The 22054-nt window shown below is 46.7% G+C and overlaps 2 protein-coding genes across 3 annotated transcripts in view; one reads left to right on the top strand and one right to left on the bottom strand.

Annotated features, from left to right (window-relative positions):
- The window catches only part of LOC107117485 (astrotactin-2-like), a 490835-nt gene that overhangs the window by 58687 nt on the left and 410094 nt on the right, over positions 1-22054 (bottom strand). The window lies entirely within an intron of this gene.
- The window catches only part of TRIM32 (tripartite motif containing 32), an 11092-nt gene continuing 2072 nt past the window's right edge, over positions 13035-22054 (top strand). The window contains exons 1-3 of one of the 2 annotated variants that reach the window (XM_015419613.1): positions 13035-13084; positions 18458-18538; positions 21358-22054. The exon at positions 21358-22054 is cut by the window's right edge and continues 2072 nt beyond it. In XM_015419613.1, coding sequence (XP_015275099.1) covers positions 21412-22054 — 643 coding nt within the window. In that variant the 5' untranslated portion in view covers positions 13035-13084; positions 18458-18538; positions 21358-21411. Of the gene's footprint in view, positions 13085-14034; positions 14089-18457; positions 18539-21357 lie in introns of those variants that run through there. The other variant, XM_015419614.1, reaches the window with a different exon arrangement.

Below are 22054 nucleotides of genomic sequence, written 5' to 3'. Positions count from 1 at the left end.
GCTATGGCACCACTGCTCAGTCTCCCACCAGCACCTTCGTCTTGGAGGCAAGAATGAAGGCTGACAGTGCAAACTGGTGAAGCAATCAGAAAGCTTTACCAGGATGTGAAAAGTACATTTTATTACAAACAGGTGGATAAGAAAGGAACCTAAACATTTTTTTTTAATGGTGTGGACAGGTTTGGATAACTCTGTACAGTTCTCCTCACCACCTTTTCTGCACTGGAAAAGGAGTAGAAAAGAGACAACCAAAATGACCAAGGGACTGGAACTCTTTACTATAAGGCCAAACTACAGAAACTAAAGTGGTGTGTGTGTGTGTGTGTGCCTTCTAAAATTATGCAAGTCGTGGATAAAGTAGACAAAGAGAACTTTCCCCTCCACCTTTCATAAGAGAATGTGTTGCTACACAATTAAAAGGATGGGATGCATATTCAGGACAGAGAAAAACAATACACACGCTTGGATTTTCAAGTGGTTAGCACCATACTGCAAGGATAATAGCCATGCCAAGTCTAATCCTTGTATTACAGCCTGAATAATTCCCTTGAATCTTTGTGTTTGCCTGCCTTACGAAAAGCAGCTCTTCACACCATTAAATTATGGAACTCACCACTATGCAAAGTGGCGATGGCCACAAGTCAGCTTTAAAGATGGATTAGACATAATCATGGAGGTCTATCAACAGCTGCTAGCTAGTCCCAGGGCTAAACAGAACCTCTGTGTCCAATGGCAGAATACCTTCTAAGTACCACCTGCAGGCAGGGTGGGGGAGGGTAAAAAAAAAACAGTGGAAGACTATTGCCTGTAGCTTTCCAGAAGCTACCCATTCCTGGAAACAGCAATAAAACAGCTGAACCTACCCTAGATCAACCCTCTTTCTGATCTACAAATGCTCAATTGTTAAAAAGTGCCTGTAAGAGAAAGCAGAAAGCTAAAAGAGAAAGCATGCACAAAGAATGAAACTGCGTACTTAACAGCACAAGATGTTCACCAAGTGCGCACACCTAAATCTTGAGTTTCTTTCCCTGGGAGCATGTGAGGCTTCAGGGTGCTTTCTGTGAGTTTCTGCTGCCCTCCAGTGGAGTTTTGGAGCGATGGCTACTGGTGAGCTGGGTGGGGAACCAAAACAATTTCCTTTGCCGCTCCGGGGAGGGGGTGGGACCCTGAGACACAGCTGTTTGGAATCCCCAGAAAAACCACTGTGGGAGGCAGAGATTGTCTGCTGTGCAAGGGCACAGGTTCTCAAAGAGAGACCAAACTCTGCATGAGGTCACAGGATCCAACAGAAGCCTCTGGTGTGAGCCTGGCAAAGCAGTAAAAAGAAGTTTCGTGGCAGCGTGATGAGAATGCCCTCTGGTGAGGCAGGTAGAGCGTCAAGAGCAGCTATGGGTGTGTACTCAGGTATAACTGTACAGCTATACAACCTACTGTATATAGCTTAGGGAGAAACTGACTTTTACCACAGTGCACGGCACTGACTTGGCTGGAAACTCGTGGAGTCACTGGGACAGTCCTGTAGCACCTTAAAGGCTAACAGGATTTGTTGCAGTGTGAACTTCTGTGGCCCTGACCCGGACGGCCTGGGCTGGCCAGATTTTTTTCAGATCCTGAAAGCTAAGCAGGGTCAGCTCTGATTAGTACCTGGATGGGAGATAACCAAGGAAGTCACTACTCAGAGGCAGGGAATGGTAAACCACCTCTGTTAGTCATAAGACAGTTCCAAACTGGCAGCACTTTCTGAGTTTTCATGAACCAAAACTTGCTTTGCCAGATGCCAAGTGTCTGTCCCAAACTGTGGACCTTTATTAAGTTTTTTTTTTAAAAAATTTAAGGTTAACATTATTCACTCCATTCTGGTTTACGTTCAAAACGTTGCCCTTCACTCTTTGTTTCCTGGTATGTAAATGTGGCATTGGTTTGCCACTTGACAACAAATGCTCCAAACTCTTTTCCCTCTTCTGTCTGTTATGGTTGGAAAATATTTCCTCCCTGCCTGGATCAATCCACTGGGGGCTGTGAAGGGGCCTCTCTCACTGTTAGTGTCTCAACAGTTCTCAGGTGTTTTTTTTGAAAGTTACCTTCCTACTTGCCTCAGGTGTGTGCACCTGGTTTTCATTCTTCCACCTAATTGGCTGGTGACAAGAGTTCTCTCTCTTATTGGCCAAATAATCTCCCCCCCCCCCCCGCCTTTTGAAAGAGTTGGGATTTTCAAATGTGAGTTATCTCCCAGAGGAAAGTCAGAGCTTGAGTGCCCGTTTCCCTTGCTGGTTCCCTTCTACTGAGGAATCATGTGGCTGACTCCATTGGCAAGATGAAATAAGCACCACAAGGCACAAGTTACCTTTGGGTTTTCCCAGTCCTTAAAAACCTGACATCAGTCAGTGTCATATGAATATAACTTCACCGAGGTAGGCATTTTTGAAAGATTCTTGCTTGCAATGAAGCAGCTGAGATCATGATCCTGTGCCCACAAACTGAAAAGACAGGCAAGCCATTCACTCTCAACCTCATTCCCGATCCGCAACATGGAATAACACTGCCCTACCTTATAGGGTTGCTATATGAAGCACAACCCGACAACAGGTGTGACGTTCTTTGAATACTGAAATACAAATATGTATTATCTTTCCTTTAAATTCTGGTTGCCTTAAGTTTTTGATTATAATTCCCTGCCCTAGGACTTTCCATAGCAATCTGCCTACCATCATCAGTCAGGTGTTGCTGGTTTGCCATCACTGTTGATGATATTAAGTCTGTGGATCCTTCTCTGGTGGTGGAGAGTGCCATCAACTCGCAGCCAACTTATGGTGACCCCATAGGGATTTCAAGGCAAGTGAAACAGAGAGGTGGTTTGCCATTGCCTGCCTCTGCATAGCGACCCTGGACTTCCTTGGTGATTTCCCATCCAAACACTAACCAGAGCCCACTTTGCTTGGCTTCTGGGGTCTGAATTAGGGTGGATATTTCTATAGGAAGACAATAAAAAGCTGTGCCGGGACCAGGTGATGGTTATATTTTTTATATGCTTGACCCTTAGCTAGGTCAGAATGGTTGGGTGTGTGAGTTAAGAAAGGGCTGTCTATAGGTCTATCAGCCCAGTCTTTGCAGTCACTACCACACACACCGCTTCTTCTTTGAAGCTGCCGTTTTATATATTTTAAGCAATTTTGTTTTTAAAAATGTGTTGGGGCACAGATGTAAATTTGATTGAAGAAATGCGCACATGGTATAGTGAAGAAAAAGTAGACACCCCACCCCAAGTGCAGGGGGAAACACACTGCCAAATCAGTGCTCCGTTTACTGCCTGACATATCTGTCAAGTGGATTGTGAAACCTGGGGGGGAAGTCTATCTCAAGCTGCAGGAGAACGAAAAACACAGAGAGACATAATGAAGCAAGTCTTGATTCACACATGTGTTTGCGCACACCCCTCCATGAGTAAGCATGTCTCCAGACACAGGGAATACTGATGTCTGGTGAACTAATTCAGCAAACCAGACACCCATGAGTTATGGAGGAACTGGGCAAGATCCTGCCCTAATCACGGCTAGTCCAAAGGGCAGATGAAAGGCCAGGGGAGAGGCCAAAAGCATGAATGGTGAACTGAAGTCTTTGTGCCAACTGCTGCCCACTACCAAGTGCAGCCACAGAGGAAGCCAATATAGGGGAACTACCTTCATGTCCCTTCCGTCATTTCAATATTTCAAAGGTTTGTACACAAATCAGGATGGTAAAAGCTCCCACCCTACCCATGTTTTCCTTCCCACACCATTCTCTCTATCTGGATGTTTATGTGTGAAGTTGCACCCCCCCACCCACCCCAAAGGAAGTTAGATTCATAAGTATGTTTTCCCCCTGATTCAGGGTGAGGAAGTCAGACTCCAGACTTGGAGCTGGTGGGAGGCAGGGGGGAGTCCCAAAAAGCAGACGTAAAGCCCTGAAGGCCGGGTCTCGGCTGACGTCAGATTTAAACACGCAGATTCCTAAATTTAGCACTAAACATCTCTTCTATTAATAACAAGAGCCCGGCGGCATATCCCGACCAGAGAAGGCTTTTAACTTCTCCTAATAAAGCTTCATACGAGAGGAAGGTGAGGTCACTTTAACAAGGTGCTAGCTCTTTGGAGACTCATGAGGTGCATATATTAGCCTCACCATCTGCTTGCTAGCCAAGTAAGCCCGGCATGGCTTATTAAGGACTGGACTGAAGCCCTGCTCAGCTTAGGTTCTACCTGGACAGGGCAGCAACACCCCCCCCCTCCCAGTTTAATTTAAAAAAAAAAGATTTTGAGAGTCATCTGCAACCCAATAAGACAGCCAGTGACTGTCCAGGACTTGGGGGGAGGGGTGTCCTCTTATCTGAGTTGTATTCAAAGACACCCCCCCTTTCCAAAACCACATAAATACCTCCTTCCCAACAAAAGAGCTAGGTCATTCCATAGAATGCCTGTGGTTTATGAAACCGTTTTGACAAAGCCATGCCTGCCCTGAATCATCTGGTAAGCATGAAAGCAAGAAGGGTCGAGGTGACCCAAATGCCTCTGCTGCCAGTTCTTTCATCCTGTTATGGATTCGAGGCCTCTGCTACCCTCCAGCAAGCAGCACAGTTTCATCACTATTACTGAGCATGTTTTAAAAAATATTTTTCCCCCACCTACAGCTTTCATTAAGAGGTGATCTTTCTGAACCATCAACAGTTGCCTGGGTTGCTGCCCCTCCCACTTACACAATTTGTGGCTTTTGTCATTTTAATTGTCAGTATTGTGTTTATTAATTAAACCGTTTGTATGTTATCTCTACAATGCCATACATGCTGGAGTGTTTCAGAGGGAAAGGTATTTTGCCAAGGAAGTGATTCGTAAATAAATGCTGAGGGCAGGCTGACAATTTCTAGCACAGAATGAAATATCAAGCTTCCTCGCTTTGGAACCAGGTAAAGTCACCAAACCAGTGCTCACATCAGCAATCTTGTCACATTTCATTTCTGGTCCAGTGTTTCCTGCACATGCATGCTACTGCCTCTTCTACTACTGGGGGCTTGCCCTGTCCCCACCCCGGTAATGCTGACTCTGAACAACTGCACTCATGCACCCATACACAGCTCCAACGGTACACACTGCCACAGAGGGCAGAGAAAGAGCAGTGGGTTGTGAAGTAATCATGTTTGGGGATTTAACAGTAGGCACAAAAATAAAGCAAGAGAGTCTGTATTGCAAAGGTGCAAAAAATAAGAAAGTTCTAGGGTAAGAAGGAAAATAGGAAAAACAAGATAAACAACAAGAGGAGGGAAAATAGAAACAGGGCCAGATATGATGGAAAGAGCCATGCATATTTATTTGAGTGCTTTCCCATTTCTGGGTAAAGTGGGCACAGGCCTTTAAAAAAAATCTGAAAACAGCATGCAAGAAATCCCCCCCCCCCCCCCTCTGCAGTCCTTTCTTTGGGGCATTTTACTTCTGATACCCAAGCCAGGCTGGGAGCAAAATGCCTCTAGGCAATGGAAGAAAAGGGTAGAATGCTCAAAAACCAAGATACTTCATATCTGAATGGGAAGACAGACTGAATGAATTCACATGGATGAATCCACTGCTACTATTGGGCCCTAAGGCTTCTATCCAAAACAATTACAACAATCTTGTAACATTTAACACATTTAGACTGCTTAAATGCACAAGAAATGTCCTGAAGGATACTGACTGCAAAATTGAAAGGCAGAAAATGGCAAGTAGTAGCAGACACAAGCTAGCTCATGGATGGCTAAAAAGCTCTCCATACTGCCGCAGCATTTGAAAAAGTACTGAGTGGGATGGTACCCAGCTGGGCATGCAGCATCCCTCCTTTGTGAGAGAGCATTTTAAGGCATCAAGTTTCAACGAATGCTCTCTGCACAGGCACAGAACCCCATGTGTGTACCTGTACAGAGACCATGAACAGCAGGCCCTAGAGTAGGCTTACCAAACGCCGGCGGGGGAAATCTATTTCCTGGCAGGATGCGTGCCGCGGGGGACGGCTGTGCGCGCTGCACCCGCCGTCGCCAGGATGTGACGCTCCGCGTTACTCTGGCAACGGGACCCAAACAGCCCCGTTGCCAGAGTAACGCGGAGCGTCACATCCTGGCGACGGCGGGTGCAGCGCGCACAGCCGTCCCCCGCGGCACGCATCCTGCCAGGAAATAGATTTCCCCCGCCGGCGTTTGGTAAGCCTACCCTAGAGACAGGATGCAACATGGATCGTGCCACCGTTATGTGGAATGATCAGAAGCACACGGTGGAAGAAGCCACCAGCCAGATGCTCTTGGGATGATATTTGTGTCTGGGGATGGGGACTAACCACGACTACTGAGCAGGGGAGAAGCAGCCACCTGTGCAGACAGGCACCACTAAGGCTGTCCCACCCTCACAGCTGATCTGGATGGGGCTGAGATGCAGAAAGCTGGAACTGGGGATGGAGCCTGATGCAGTGGTTTGGTGTAGTGGTTAGGAGCACAGACTCTAATCTGGGATACCTGGGTTTGATTTCCCACTCCTCCACCTGCAGTTACTGGTGTGACCAGGGGTCTTTTCATAGAAAAAGAGCTGCAGGAGCTCATTAGCATAATGTATGCTAATGAGCTACTAGGCCATTAGCATAATAGCTCGTTAGCATATGCCATGCCCCCTGAAATCACCGGAAGTGATGTCAGCGGGGAAGTAAAAGGGGGGGAGAGGTATCTTCAAAAGCCTCCCCTTCCCTTCCCCAGCCGGCCTGCGGGGGGGGGGGAAGCGAAGAGAGAGAGGGGGTTTAAAGTTTAAACCCCTTCTCACTAGAGTTGGGCCGCAGAAGGAGGAAATAGAAGGAAAGAAGGAAGGAAAGAGGGGATAAAAAGAGAGAAGGAAAGAGGGAAGGAAAGAAGAAGGGAAAGAAAAGAGAGAGAGAAGGGAAGAACATAAGAGAAGCCAATGTTGGATCAGACCAATGGCCCATCTAGTCCAACACTCTGTCACACAGTGGCCAAAAATACCAGGTGTCATTAGGAGGTCCACCAGTGGGGCCAGGACACTAGAAGCCCTCCCACTGCTGTGCCGCCGCCCCCCCCCAGCACCAAGAATACAGTGCATCACTTGCCCCAGCCTGAGAGTTCCTATCTATTATTTGTGGCTAACAGCCACTAATGGACTTCTGCTCCAAAGATAAACATATTGGATAAACACACATTGGATAAACACAATTCCCTCTTGAAGCTGTCCATGCTTGTAGCCGCCACCACCTCCTGTGGCAGTGAATTCCATGTGAGAATCACTCTTTGGGTGAAGAAGTACTTCCTTTTATCCATTTTAACCTGACTGCTCAGCAGTTTCATTGAGTGCCCACGAGTTCTTGTATTGTGAGAAAGGGAGAAAAGTACTTCTTTCTCACACCTTGCCTGACGGACAGGGCCCAAGTGAGAGAAGGAAAGGAGGGAAAGAGAGAACAGAAGAAAGAGGGAAAGAAAGAGAGAAAGGAAGAAAAAGAAAGAGAGAAAGGAAAGGAAAGGAGAGAAGGAAAGGAGGAAAAGAAAGAGGGTAAAGAGATGGTGGGAGGAAGGCTCTCCCACCCTCATCAAGCCCCTGCCACCCCAGTGGATCCCTCACTTACCGCAGCACTCCAGCGCGGGCGAAGGGTCTCTTCGGGCCTTCCTGGAACCACAGCGCTCCAGCGTGGGCCCTGGGACGCCGCCACCGGGCCTCCTCAGGCCCTCCAGGGGCCGCAGCACTCCAGCGCGGGCCCCAGGACACTGCCGCCGGGCCTCCTCGGGCCTTCCTGGGGTTTCAGCGCTCCAGCGCGGGCCCCGGGACACCAATGACGGGCCTCCTCAGGCTCTCCCAGGGGCCGCAGCGCTCCAGCGTGGGCCCCGGGAGTCTGACGACGGGCCTTCTCAGGCTCTCCCGGGGCCACAGCGCTCCAGCGTGGGCCCCGAGACGCCAACGACGGGACTCCTTGGGCCTTCCCAGGGCCGCAGCGCTCCAGGGCGGGCCCCGAAGACCAACAACAGGCCACAGCGTGGGGAGCTGGGGGCGGGGCTTGCTGCCACCACCATTTGTGCCAGCTCCTGGGCTGCCGGAGCGGTGCTCTGGCGCGCTCCAGTCCCAAAAGACCCCGGGTGTGACTTTGGGTCAGTTACAAGATCTTTCAGAGTCGTTTTCTCAAGGGCAGCCCTTGAAAGAGCTCTCTCAGCCTACCTCACAGGGTGTCTGTTGTGGAGAGGGGAAAGGAAAGGGGATTGTAAGCCACCCTGAGACTCCTTCGGGTAGTGAAGGGCGGGGTATAAATCCAATCTCCTCTTCTTCTCTTGTGAGAAGCAGGACTTCTACAAGAAGACAGGGCAAGCAGTGGGGTCTGAACAAATGACCAGGCCTTCTTCAAAAGGCAGCAGAAGGGCGGCCAAGGAGGACAGTCAGTTCCCTGCTCCTGTCTGCATGGATGGGCATCAAGGGAAGGAGGAGGGTGCTGTAAGCCCCAGAGCTGGGATCAGAGGGAGGAAATAGGGCAGTAAAAGGGGGAGTCAGACTGCTGAGCTTCCCCTTGCATTTGCAAGTATAAACTGGGTAGAGCTAGAACTGAGAGTTAACTTGTAACTTAACTCTTGCAAGACTCCTCAAACCTTCTTCTGGATTAAAGACTTCTAAATTCCCACAGATCAAAGAAGCCTGTGGGACAATACAATGACAACAATAACAAATGATTATCTCCTTGTAAGGGCCTCTCCCTTTGCAAGGAGACACAGGGCACAGCCTAAATTGTCCACAAGCTTTCAAGTGCCTGTTTTCCTATACTTTGCATACTTTCTAACAATATTTAGTTTATTTGTTCTGGTTTTTTTAAAAGTGAGAATGTGACTGCTGTACTTTCTTTGGGAAAATAGAAAAAAACAAGTTAAAAAGGGAGGGAGGTGCTTGTTCTCATTTGAAGGTAGATGTTCCAGGAAAAATGGGGGGGGGGGGTTTACTCCATCCAAATAGGAACAAGCTGGTGAATTAGTTACAAAACTGGAAGGTGCTGAGATAAATCTTTAATTTGTTGTTCAGTCGCACAGTCGAGTCCGACTCTTCAAGACTCCATGGACCACATCACGCCAGGCCCTCCTGTCTTCCGTCATGCTCCGAAGTTTGCTTAATTTTATGTTCGTTGCATCAATAACACTGTCTAACCATCTCATCCTTTCCCGTCCCCTTCGTCTTTGTCCTTCAGTCTTTCCCAGCATCAGGGTCTTCTCCAGTGAGTGCTCCCTTCTCATTTGGTGGCCAAAGTATTTGAGCTTCAGTTTCAGTATCCGGCCTTCCAGGGAACAGTTAGGGTTGATTTCTATTAGGATTGGCTGATTTGATCTCCTTTTAGTCCAGGGGACTCTCAAGAGTCTTCTCCAGCACCATAATTCAAAAGAATCTATTTTTCAGCGCTCGGCCTTCCTTATAGTCCAACTCTCGCAGCAATACCATTATGTTGGATCCCCAAGCATCGAGAATAAATCCACGTTTTCAAGAAAAGCAAAATTTATTTCAAAGCGTTGAAGACATACTCAAACACGTTCTTTGTTAGAACTGGGGATACACCGTTAGGGTGAGCATAATAAAGGAAATTCAAACAGCTTCATTTCGGAAGAGGTGTCGGCTCTCTTCTACGAATTTGTGCACCCTCACCGTGAAGAAGGCGAGTTCCTCTGGGTTGCCGTCAAAGGTAGCCTCCAGTAAATCCTTGGGTTGACACTGTCTAACCATCTCATCCTTTGCCGTCCCCGTCTTCTTTGACCTTCAATCTTTCCCAGCATCAGGGTCTTCTCCAGTGAGTGCTCCCTTCTCATTTGGTGGCCAAAGTATTTGAGCTTCAGTTTCATTATCTGGCCTTCCAGGGAACAGTCAGGGTTGATTTCTTTGAGGATTGACTGATTTGTTCTTCTTGCAGTCCAAGGGACTCTCAAGAGTCTTCTCCAGCACCATAGTTCAAAAGAATCTATTCTTCGGCGCTCGGCCTTCCTTATAGTCCAACTCTCGCAGCCATACATGACTACTGGGAATACCATTGCTTTGACCATGCGGACTTTTGTTGGCAGGGTGATGTCTCTACTTTTTATCATGCTGTTTAGGTTCGCCATCGCTTTCCTCCCAAGGAGCAGGCGTCTTTTAATTTCATGGCTGCAGTCACAGTCTGCGGTGATCTGGGATCCCAGGAACGTGAAGTCTGTCACTACTTCCACGACTTCCCCTTCTATTTGCCAAGGAGTGATGGGGCCGGATGCCATGATCTTAGTTTTTTTGATGTTGAGCTTCAAGCCCACTTTTGCGCTCTCCTCTTTTACCCTGAGCAAGAGGCTCTTTAGGTCCTCTTCACTTTCTGCCATTAGAGTGGTATCGTCTGCATATCTGAGGTTGTTGATCTTTTCCCCAGCAATCTTAATTCCCGCTTGTGATTCATCCAGGCCAGCATTTCGCATGATGTACTCTGCATATATATTAAATAAGCAAGGTGACAGTATACATCCTTGTCGTACTCCTTTTCCTATGCTGAACCAATCAGTTGTTCCGTATCCGGTTCTAACTGTCGCTTCTTGGCCCTTATACAGGTTTCTCAAGAGACATGTGAGGTGGTCTGGTACTCCCATCTCTTTAAGGACCTGCCATAGTTTGTTGTGATCCACACAGTCAAAGGCTTTAGCATAGTCAATGAAGCAGAAGTAGATGTTTTTCTGGTACTCTCTTGCTTTCTCCATAATCCAGCGAATGTTGGCAATTTGATCTCTAGTTCCTCTACCTCTTCGAAACCCAGCTTGTACTTCTGGCAGTTCTCTATCCATGTACTGTTGAAGCCTAGCTTGTAGGATCTTGAGCATGACCTTGCTAGCGTGTGATATGAGTGCAATTGTGCGATAGTTTGAACATTCTTTGGCATTGCCCTTCTTTGGGATTGGAATGTATACTGACCTTTTCCAATCCTGTGGCACTGTTGCGTTTTCCAAATTTGCTGGCAAATTGAGTGCAGCACTTTAACAGCATCATCTTTTAAGACTTTGAATAGCTCAGCTGGGATACCATACCATTCATTAGCTTTGTTGTTAGTAATGCTTTCTAAGGCCCATTTGACTTTGCATTCCAGGATGTCTGGCTCGAGGTCCATGATTACACTGTTGTGGTTGTTAAGGACATTGAGGTCCTTCTTGTATAGTTCTTCTGTGTATCCTTGCCATCTTTTCCTAATCTCTTCTGCTTCTGTTAGGTCCCTATAGTTTTTGTCCTTTATCATAGCCAACTTTGCATGGAACGTTCCCTTGAGGTCTCCAATTTTCTGGAAGAGATCCCTAGTCCTTCCCATTCTATTGTTTTCTTCTATTACTTTGCATTGTTCATTCAGGAAAGCCTCCTTATCTCTCCTTGCTGTTCTCTGGAAATCTGCATTCAGTTGGGTAAATCTTTCCTTTTCACCTTTGCCTTTTGCTTTTCTTTTTTCCTCAGCTATTTGTAAAGCCTCATCAGATAGCCACTTTGCTTTCTTGCATTTCTTTTTATTTGGGATGGTGGTGATTGCTGCCTCCTGTACAATGTCATGAACCTCCGTCCATAGTTCTTCAGGCACTCTATCAAATCTAGTCCCTTAAACCTATTCTTCACCTCCACTGTATATTCATCAGGGATGTGATGTAGGTCAAACCTGAATGGCCTAGTGGTTTCCCCACCTTTCTTCAGTTTAAGTCTGAATTTTGCATTGAGTAGCTCATGATCTTTAATGGTAGGTGCTAAACAGCTGCAGATTGAGGGTTTGGGACCGCACTAAGTGGGGGGGGGGCATCCCTTCTGGCAAGTGTGCACCTACTATGCAGGATGGGTAAGAAACACAGCACACAGTTAAACACACCTGTTTTAACACCTCTCGACAGTTAAACACACCTGTTTTAACAGGCACACACTCTTCCCACACTCACAAGCTCATTTCAGGAGCAAATTTCTGACAGGGGATGGGAGTGGAAGAGTCCAAACACAATATCCATATAAATTGTATGCATACAAAGGGGAATGTGACAGATAGACAGAGGGGGATGATATGGGATTTGCAGTCTTCATATAAATCCCTACACAAACTAACTAAAATGTCCCCCTCCCACAACAGATAAGAGCATTCAGAACTGGAAAAAATGAAGAAAATCAACCTTCTCACCTTACAATATTTACTTAGTTTGCAACCCTCCCTTCCAAGACTTCATAGTGCTATAAGAGTTACGGTTGCCAGCTCTGGGTTGGGAAATTCTGGAGATCTGGGGGGGGGGGGGGGGAGAGAGCATGGGGAAGATGAGGAGGGGAGGGACCTCAGCAGGGCATTCAGCCATAGAGACCAACTTTCAAAGCAGCAGCTTTCTCCAGGGGAACTGATCTCTGTCGTCTGGAGACCAGTTATTATTCCAGAAAAATCTCCTGCCACCACCTGGAAGTTGGCAGCCCTAAGGATTACTTCCCCCTCCCCTTAAAATAATCCCATCTGTTGTGAAAAGTAACACACCCGAGGGTAGGAAGCTCACCCCCTACAGTTTACATATTAAAAGAACACCACCCCCTTATGATTATTTTTTAAAAAAAATTCTTTGTGTGTGGGAGAAATTTTCTAGTATATGCATGGTCTGGTAACTTCCATTTCAATATATCTGAAGAAGTGTGCACATAAAAACTTATCCCTCGAATTAAACTTTGTTGGTCTTAAAGGTGCCACTGGACTCAAACTTAGTTCTGCTGCTTCTGACCAACACGGCGACCCACCTGAATCCATCTGCAATGTAACAGAAACCCTTGATAACACACCCACTCCACCAACAACAACCCCACCTTTTGTATCGGCGGGAAAGAAAGGATAAAGGCACAAGGCGGCACCAAAACGGTAACATAAACTCGTACAAAGAACCCCCGCCCCAGACACGGCGAGCCACCTCCCCTCGGGGAAAAAACCTACATCTCCCGTAATGCCCCGCGAAAGGCCGCGTCCTTTGAACGCACGAGGGAGGAGTCGGGGGAAGGCACGATCGACGCACTCGCGCAGGCGCACTGCATCGTAGGAACAAAGGCTGCTACAGCTGCAGGAGAAAACGGTAGGTAGGGAGGGGCTCTGCCTTGGCTTGGGGGCACTGGGAGGTGGGGGTGGCTGTGGGGGCCGTAGGCGATCTTAGACGAGACCTCCCCCCCGAAACAGTCAGCGCGGTGGAACAATCATCCCTGTCACCAGCATGCAGCAAACGCCCCTACCGCCCTGTACTGCATTTCCATACCAGTCGTTGCTGCAAGGGACAGGCTATGGATTATCCCTGCACATATTGTGCAAAATACTCTCCAGAGCACCACTCGCACATGCAACCCCCCCCCCCCCCAGATCTCCCTTTTGGCCTCCTCGGATGCGGCCCCAGGGAACGTTCCTGGTCTTTCCAGCTGCGTAGCATTCCCCTCCCGCTTACCTAAAAAAACCCAAAGCCACCCAAGACAGACACCCAGGCCACCTAATGTTGTGTCTGCTAGGGACCTATTTCTTCTTGCAGCAGAATCTTACCACATCCCCGCCCATCATCTGTGCAAGAACCATAAATACTGTTGGTCATTCTTCCAATTCAAGTGGTAGAGCCAATCAGATCATACCACTGCCTATTTCATCCCCCCCTCTCCCCTTTTCCAAGGAGCTCTGGGCAGCATGCATGGCTCTCCCTGTCTTCATTTCAATTTCACAGTTGTCCAAGGGAGGCTAAGATGAGAACATGGATAGCTGAGGGGTATTCACTGAGATTTGTGGCAAAATGGGGACCTGAACTTGAGTTTCCTTGGTCTTATTAAGACACTTTAATCACTATAATTACAACCATGAGGGCAGACACTAGGTTTGCCCTCACAAGACTCTCTAATGTGCCATCTAAAAGAGAGTCCTAACGTAACATGGTTAACAAAAATACCCCCCCCCATCTCTGCAGGCCTGTAATTCTTCACACAGAGGAGTACAAATATTCCCCATCAGAAGCATGCTCATCTCATTGTGAACACCACCTGAAATGCAGCACAAAAATTTCTGAGAGCTGCAACAGACTGTATTCCCCTATCCTGCCCTAAATAAGTAAGTTAAAATAAACAAACTAGTCCTATACTGATGGCTGCTCAAGTTCAAGGCATAAATAATGGTTCACAGTGTAAAGCAGATTTGTAGAGTTATTTACATGCCATTTTGCTGTTCAGATTGCACCCAAACTAGCTATTTCTAAGCAAAGTGGAATGGAATCAGTGTGTCTTCACCTGAGCTGCACAAAGCCCTTACTTCAGAGATGGATGCAGGCCAGCTACTCTTGGCTATGACCCTGCGACATTAACAGCATCCTGGATAAACTGAAAATTAGCATCTCATGCTCTTCCTAACCAAGAGACAAAGTAATGCCCAGGGACTTCGACTGCTGCTACTTTCACATGGCAGACTGCTGTTAAAGAAATGGGGGTAGTTTATTTCGTTGGCAGCTCTAGATTCCAAAACATCTTTACAACATATGCTGTCCCTTGTTTTAAAAGAACGTGCATGGCTGATATATCAGGAGGGGTAGCAGCACTTGTTTTGAAGGTGATAGTTCCAAACTTGCACCCCCCCCCCTCAATTTTCTACCAAATAATTGCCCCAAATCTTTCTTGGTCACCTACACAGTCAGAAGATATAGGGATTATACTGTCTTGAAGCACAGCCACCCAGAGTGTCTCCTCCCACCCCACTTGCCAGACACCTTTGCAAAGAGTACTGTTTGTAACACAAAACCTCTCTCAACACAGCCAAACACACCTCCCTCTTATCCAGGAAACTAGAGCTCCTGTTTCAGAAGACTGGGGGGGAAATGGATTAATATTTTAGTAAAGTCAAGGTTACCTTGAAAACTGGGTTTTGCATAGTGGGGTGTGACTGTATTTGTCCCCACAAATGCTTCTTTTGAATCAGGATGTCTGGTCACCTCAAGCAGTGAGCTGCTTCCTGCTTGCTACATCCCTGCTGCCCAGCGAACCAGTGGAGGGGATAACTGCACTGGAGGGCAAGAGTACTGAAGTGAATCCCAGAGTTTTAATTTATGCAGCTCTTCAGGTGGCTGGCTATAGCTTAAGGCATGACAGGGGGCCGCCTTGGGATATACAGGGGAGAATGAGACCCCAGAGATGAAGGGAAGAGTGAGAAGCCACAGCATCACCCTCTCCAGTTCTATGCTGAGTAAGGTTCAATATTCCAAAATTAAAGGGTCACAGAACTGAATGGTATGCTTCCTAATCTAACTCTTGCACCTGTTCCCAGGTTCTCCTTCGGCTGTTGGGCTCTTTAAAAATGTAATTCTGACACCTAGGAGTGTTACTGTTATTGTCAGCACTTCTTATTCCATTCCCCCACCCCACCCCACCCAACCCCACCCAACCCATAACCTTGGTAGTATCGCAGCATGCTGTGTAAATCCAGGGGAGGGGGAGAGTCTCCTGTGATTTTTACCTCTTGTGTGTGGCCTAAAATCCAAAAGAATGGGAGCCCTCTATGGAGCTCCTCAGTGCCCAGCACCTTGGATCCTCTGATAAAAAGAAAGTCTAACTTAAATAGAATAAATAATTTTTTAAAACCCACTTCACTCACCCAGCACGCAGTGACTGAAAGAAACCTTTGCTTCCCTGCTCTTTAATCACCTTGATTGCAATTGTGGCAGGATGGTTAACAGATGTTAAATGTTAACTGATTCACAGGAAATGAGCTGGAGTATGAGTTGAGAAGCGATTCCACAAGCTCCCTAGGGCAACTCTGTTTTCTGGTGCTTCAGCTGGAGAATTAGTTCCCGATACCTAGCCTAAGCCTGTTCTGCTGCAATTGAAAAACCCATATTTGTGTCTGGGGAAGTTTTGTCAGCTTTAAATGACAATACATGATAGGGGACAGAATTAGAAGTGGCCACACCCCACACTTTGGCAAAGCCAAATGTTCTCTCCTTGTCGAGAGGGGCACTGTCACTCTGTTCCATCAACCTTGGCAGCAGGGCTCTGCTCATTTTGCAGGATGCAGTGACAGCAGCAGACACACCAAAGTGGTATCTGGAGTCACAAACACCACAAGCTGGAAGTGGTTTAGGGAATCCTGCCAGGAGTCAGGTAAAGAATAATCATTAACGTCCTGCTTTAGAATATTCAAAGTGATTCATATTCGTGTGTAACCCTCACAACAGCCTGTTCAAGGAGGGCAGCAGAATTATCCCCACATTGTAGATTCAGAGACCAGAGATTCACTGAAAGTGGCTTGCCAGTGACCGCTTCAGTTTTAAACCTGGGACATCATGATTTGTAGCTTATAGCACAGCTCCCATGTTTTATACCTCTCCTCCAAGTATATTGACCTGTTCATCTCATAGCTGTTATGCTACATTTAACTGAGTTTGTGCATTGCTACTTGCACAAAAACCTCACCCCAGAATGTACATACAGACCTGCCTGTCAAAATTAGGTCTGAGGAGGTCCTTGCTGCTAAAAAAAGGAAACAAACCAAAATCAACCCTTTAGCAACATTTAAGACCAGCAAGTTGCTTGTTCCATGTGACAAGCAACCCAAAGAATCCATGAATTTGCAGGGGGGGTGCGTGGTTCTATCCACATCTTATGAAAAGAGAATTGTTGCCTTGATTAGAGTCCCTTACATTTAAGTGTGAACTGGAAGAGGAGAACCATTTCCTTCGCTGTAAGGATTTCGAAATGGCAAGGATCTGGGGACACTGTTAAAGCGGACATTCTTTGTGTGTCTTGTTCTCCAGTGCAATAAGAGAAGAAAATAACAGCAGTTAGAGCCGAAGTGAAAGTGAAGGAGGAAGGCAAAGGTGCCTTGCCTACTAGGTGAAAACAACTCCCAAAACCTAGCTGAAGCCAGAGCTAAGCTGTTGACCTCTGCTATTGCATAGGTGCGTTTTGGAGACTGAGAGTTGCAAGGTCTTTCCCAGTATTTCAGAAAAAAGAACAAAGCAGAGGGATGTGGGAGGATTCCAAAGCATGGCTTGGCAGGTTCCAGAAAGTACTTCAAGTTCTAGGTTTGTTTGGGCTTACTGGACCTAAGCTCTCAATTTATACTTTCTCGGCATGCTTTGTAGCTATCTCCTTCTTACTCCCAGGTATCCCTACATCACAGGTGCTCAGATGATGCCTATGCAGGGTTTCCACCATTCTGTTAGCAAATGGCTTTTTCATGTTTATGGCGGGTTCCAGCTGTATCAAGCCCTTAATGCCGTTCATTTTACTTCTATGTTCATGGGGCTCTTGGTGTTTAATCACTTTGTCACCTGCTGTATCACAGACACAACTTTGCTAAACAGTTTTCTGGAGTCCCCAAGGTTCACAGATGCTCAAGGGCAGGCTGGCCCAGCTGAGAAATATTGCTCTGAGTAGCTGGTGATCTCCTCTACTCCTTCCACTAGCAGTCCTAAAGACAATATTTTTGCACGTGGAAGCCACTGTTGCTATAATGAAACTACCTGTAAATACACTTCATTTTATACTCTCTCACATACAGCCAGTACACTGTGTGTTAACATTGATTCTTAAACATCCCCCCTAATCCCCCTAATTCTATACATTTACACCTGGTCTTTATGTTAACACTGATTTAACACCCATGATTCCAGGATGCTGGAGGATAACCGATGGCTCCTGTTTTTTGACTGTAGTTAAAACTACATGTTTGGCAACTGGCCTGGAACTTAGAAAGCAGGTTGCCATTAAAAATGGGCAAAGTGGTAGGGGTGGGGAAGGGCATGCAGGGAGGAGGAGTACTGAACCCATCCGCTCACATGCTGTTTTTCCTTTGCAACTTGCTCACCCAAGAAATGCAGCAAATATGGGGTTAGGATAGCTGGAAATGTGGGAACGGGGGAAGCTACAGATTGGGGGAGGCTGCTCTCTTTATCCACAGATTCCTGTCTGCAAATTGTACCTTCCCTTCAGTGCTTTGTCAGAGATTTACAGATCAGTTCCAGGTCTCCCATCAGATGTTTCTTTAGATCCTGGACTGTAATATCATGGAATTCAATTGTTCAGAAAACCAGAGCAGTGGACAGAAGGTGTACAGAAGTTCTAGTGTGTCAATTCAAGCCATCATTCTTTGCTGCACTTCTGGTTTTGACCCAGCATTCACTTCTGCAATCAGAATAAATTATGCATATGTGTTGGAGGCAGGGTAGAATATGAGGAGGAAGTTATACTCCTATGGAAGTTTATCTAAATTGGGGCCTAGCGAGATAGCAGCAGCAGAGCAGTGCAGCTCACACGGTGAAAGCAGTATGAGTTTTGGTATGTTTGAGACCGGTTTTTATTTGGATGTAAATTTCCCTGATAAAGAGATGAAGTGCAGTGTGAAACATGCTTAACATTACTTGGGTAATAAATAAATTAAGGGGGAAACCTCTTAATTTTCCCCTTCACAACATTTCTCTTTTCTGCCTCAGTATACCCAGGGAATTGCTGCTGCACACAGAATACAACAGTCCTTGATTGGACATCTCTGCAGAAAATTGACCCAGAACAAGGTAAAAACTGAGTTGGTCACAACTCTTGAATGAACTGACCTCCTGACATGCATGAGATTTACAATCTGATTTTAGCACCACTAAATGCGGGGGATGAGATGATATTGTTGAGTTCTGTGAACTATAAATCTGTCTTGATAAAACCACCAGTAATTTATTGGTAGTAACTAGATTTCTCCAAAATGCAGTCAGAATCTGTCTTACTTGGAATCCTCCTTTCCCTTCAGCTTACCTGGGAGTTCCCTTGCAAGGGCAGGGTGACTACATCATCACATCATTCTTTCTTCAGACTGGGAGGGAGACAGTTACAGCATATAGGCATTTTCTTCCCTTTGCTTTTTACAGGACAGACACTGCAATCCAGCTGAGGTACAAAAGACCATCTCTATCATATAATGGCTTAATGATACCAACCCCCCCTTTTTTGGTCTGTGTTCTTTTTCAATGGCTGGCTGCTTTGAAGAAGGCACAGCTGGAATCCTAAAGATGAAGAATGTAATATGGGAAAGGGGGTGTGGGGAGGGGTGGTTAGAAAGGATCTGGACAACAGTATGGTCTCATTAGATTGTCCTGTTATGTGCAAGAAAGGCAGCTGTTATGAGACCATTCAATAAGACTTAGAAAGTTAAATTATCAGCATTTTACCAAAAAGGCAAAGCCTGGAGAAGACAGGAAAATGAAAATGCAAGAGATACATATTTTTTTCCTTGCAAGGAACCTGAAAAAAATAAAGCTGCAGCTGATTAACTCCTGCTGCGCCAGCACTAGTTGGCACTAGTGCATGGCTGCTTTGCTTCAGCAAACAAAGCATGGCTGCTTTGCTTCAGCAAACAACAAAGTGTGCTAGATACTGACAGATCTCTGTTCTTTCCTGTGATGTCTGTGACTCTGGAGAATTATTTTGCTTTGTTAATATCCAGGGTGGTAGACTTCACGCCCACACAGTCCATTTCACTTGTTGCTATCGTCACATCTGAATCCAAGCCTCTGCAATTGGCCTTGATATCCTAAGGCACTACATTATCTGCTCTGTCAGTGTAGGAGGTCTCTTAAATTTTCCTGCATCTCGTAATAGTACAAATCCACAGAAAGGAACATACCTCTGGTGCTACCGAGCTCACTATTTGCTCTGGTTGGCAGTAACTCTGCTGGGTCTAAGGCAGAGAAAGTGGGATCTTCTCCCTACACACCATGTGCTGGACACATAGTTGCGCTGCGAGAGTTCAGCTACCCCAAGCAAAGATGATCCATTCACTAAAGTCCACTGGATTTTCTGATTGCCAGCTGCCATATTTCTGATTGACTCAGAAACCTGCGGCTGAAGATCTTGCTCATTATTTTGAATCACTGTCCTCCCCAACGCTTCCCTGCACCTCTGCAGCATCTCTCCTCTCCCCATTTTTTCATCTAATTTTCCTTTCCAAATTGGACTCTTCATCTTCATGCACTGCCTGTGTTTCCTTGGCCAGCTGGCCTTATCAGGCTCTAGGCTTCTCACTTCCTAGACCCATGGGCTCCCCCCGCCCTTTCTTTCCTAGTCTCTTCTGCCTGCCCTCCCCTCTCTACAACTGGCCAGGTCAGTCAGTAGCAGCGGAAAAATCTGCTTGCCTCAGCTGTCTGGGAAACTAAGGCCAAACATGGGCAAAGACTTCAGGACAGCCGTCACAGAATCCCTTCCTACCTCTACAATTACAGACTGTACCTAAATTAGTTAGCACACTGAGAAAACGTGGGTTAGCGATGCAGCATAAGACTGGTCAGCGTAGTTTGATGGAAGTCAGCATCCAGTGTCTCTCAATCCAGAAAGCCGCAAACCATAAGCTCACAGCAAGCAGAATGTACTGTGCACATTGCACAAGTGATGAAAGAGTTCAGTATGATCATATAAAACCAATTAGTTTTATGACAGGTTCTATTCCTCATTAGCTGAAATAACATCCTATTTGAGTCAGACGTTCTTTTCCAACTGTGAACTCCCTGAGGCAGGGACTTGTCTTTTTGATACTCTGGAAAGTATCAGCATGTACACAGATGATGCTCCATGTTTGGACAGCAGAAGCATGGGCCATGCTCTCAACATATGCCGGCATCCAGGTTTAGCTATGCCTGAGCCTTTCTTAACATTTTTACATCCACTGTGACACCACTGCCTTCCTTCCCATTTAGGCTGGGAACAGCAGTTAAGCGCTGTGCATTTTCTGCACATGACTTCATTGGGTGTTTGCTATTTTTGAACCTAAGGAGTTCTTGTTTGGTGAGCTTCAGGTTGAGATCACCTGGAAACTGCCCCCCCCCCCATGTACACTGCCTGAATCCTGTGAAAGAAAAGCACAGAGGAAATGCAGTAAATGTCTGTAACCCACACTCAGTCAGAAAATGCAGACAACTAAAAATTCAGATAACACACAATGGAGGCGCAATAGATAAGAAGGGATGAGGGTTGGGTATTGGTTGGCAGCAGAAAGTGGGGTGTATGGACACAGAACTTTGCAGTACGAGAGTCTGTCTTCCTGGCCCTCTTTTTTTTAAAAAAAAACAACTTTACTCATAGAAACTTTAGCAAACATTACCTTAATCTCCATTTTCCCCTCAGCCATGAGATTCAGTAACCCCCTGCACACACAACACAAGGAAGGAAGAAGGGAAGGGGAAGGAAGGAAAAGTCTGCTAAGATGTTGGTAATACGATGGATACGGCAAGCTCATATGCTAGAGTAGTATCCCCCTGTTGCACAATGACGCAGTCTGGTTCAACATACAGAAGAACTTAACTGCGGTGATGTGGAATCTATTTTGTTTTCCTTCTCTTCCCTTGAACAGGACTGGAAAGCGTCTGAGATAAATGCAACTAGCCTTGCTTCATCTGCAAAGGCCATGGCCGCTGCCCCTCAGCTCAACTCCGACGCACTTCGAGAAGTCCTGGAATGCCCCATCTGCATGGAGTGCTTTACTGAGGAGCACCTGAGGCCAAAGCTGCTGCACTGTGGGCATACCATCTGCAAGCAGTGCCTGGAGAAGCTCCTTGCCAACAGCATTAACGGGATACGCTGCCCCTTTTGTAGCAAGATCACCAGGATCACGAGCCTGGCTCAACTGACGGACAACCTGACCGTGCTGAAGATCATCGATACTGCGGGGCTCAATGAAACTGTTGGCATGCTCATGTGCAAGGCTTGTGGCCGGCGGCTCCCCAAGCACTTCTGCAGGACCTGCGGGCTGGTCTTATGCGAGCCATGCAAGGAGGCCGAACACGTGCAACAGGGGCATGGGCTGGTTGCGATCAAAGAGGCAGCTGACGAAAGGAGGAGAGAGTTTGGGGCCAAGCTTGGGCGGCTGCGGGAGTTGATGGGAGACCTTCAGAAAAGGAAGGTGTGTCTGGAAGGGGTTTCGAAAGACTTGCAAGCGAGGTATAAAGGAGTCCTGCAGGATTACAGCAAAGAGGAGCGCAAGATCCAGGAGGAGCTGGCCAGATCACGCAAGTTCTTCACCAGCTCCCTCTCTGAAGTGGAGAAAGTGA

The sequence above is a fragment of the Gekko japonicus genome, unplaced genomic scaffold (genome assembly GCF_001447785.1).
Source record: "Gekko japonicus isolate JY-2015 unplaced genomic scaffold, Gekko_japonicus_V1.1 scaffold1142, whole genome shotgun sequence".
In the NCBI taxonomy this organism is placed as follows: Eukaryota; Metazoa; Chordata; class Lepidosauria; order Squamata; family Gekkonidae; genus Gekko; species Gekko japonicus.
This window is presented reverse-complemented; position numbering and strand designations above follow the sequence as displayed.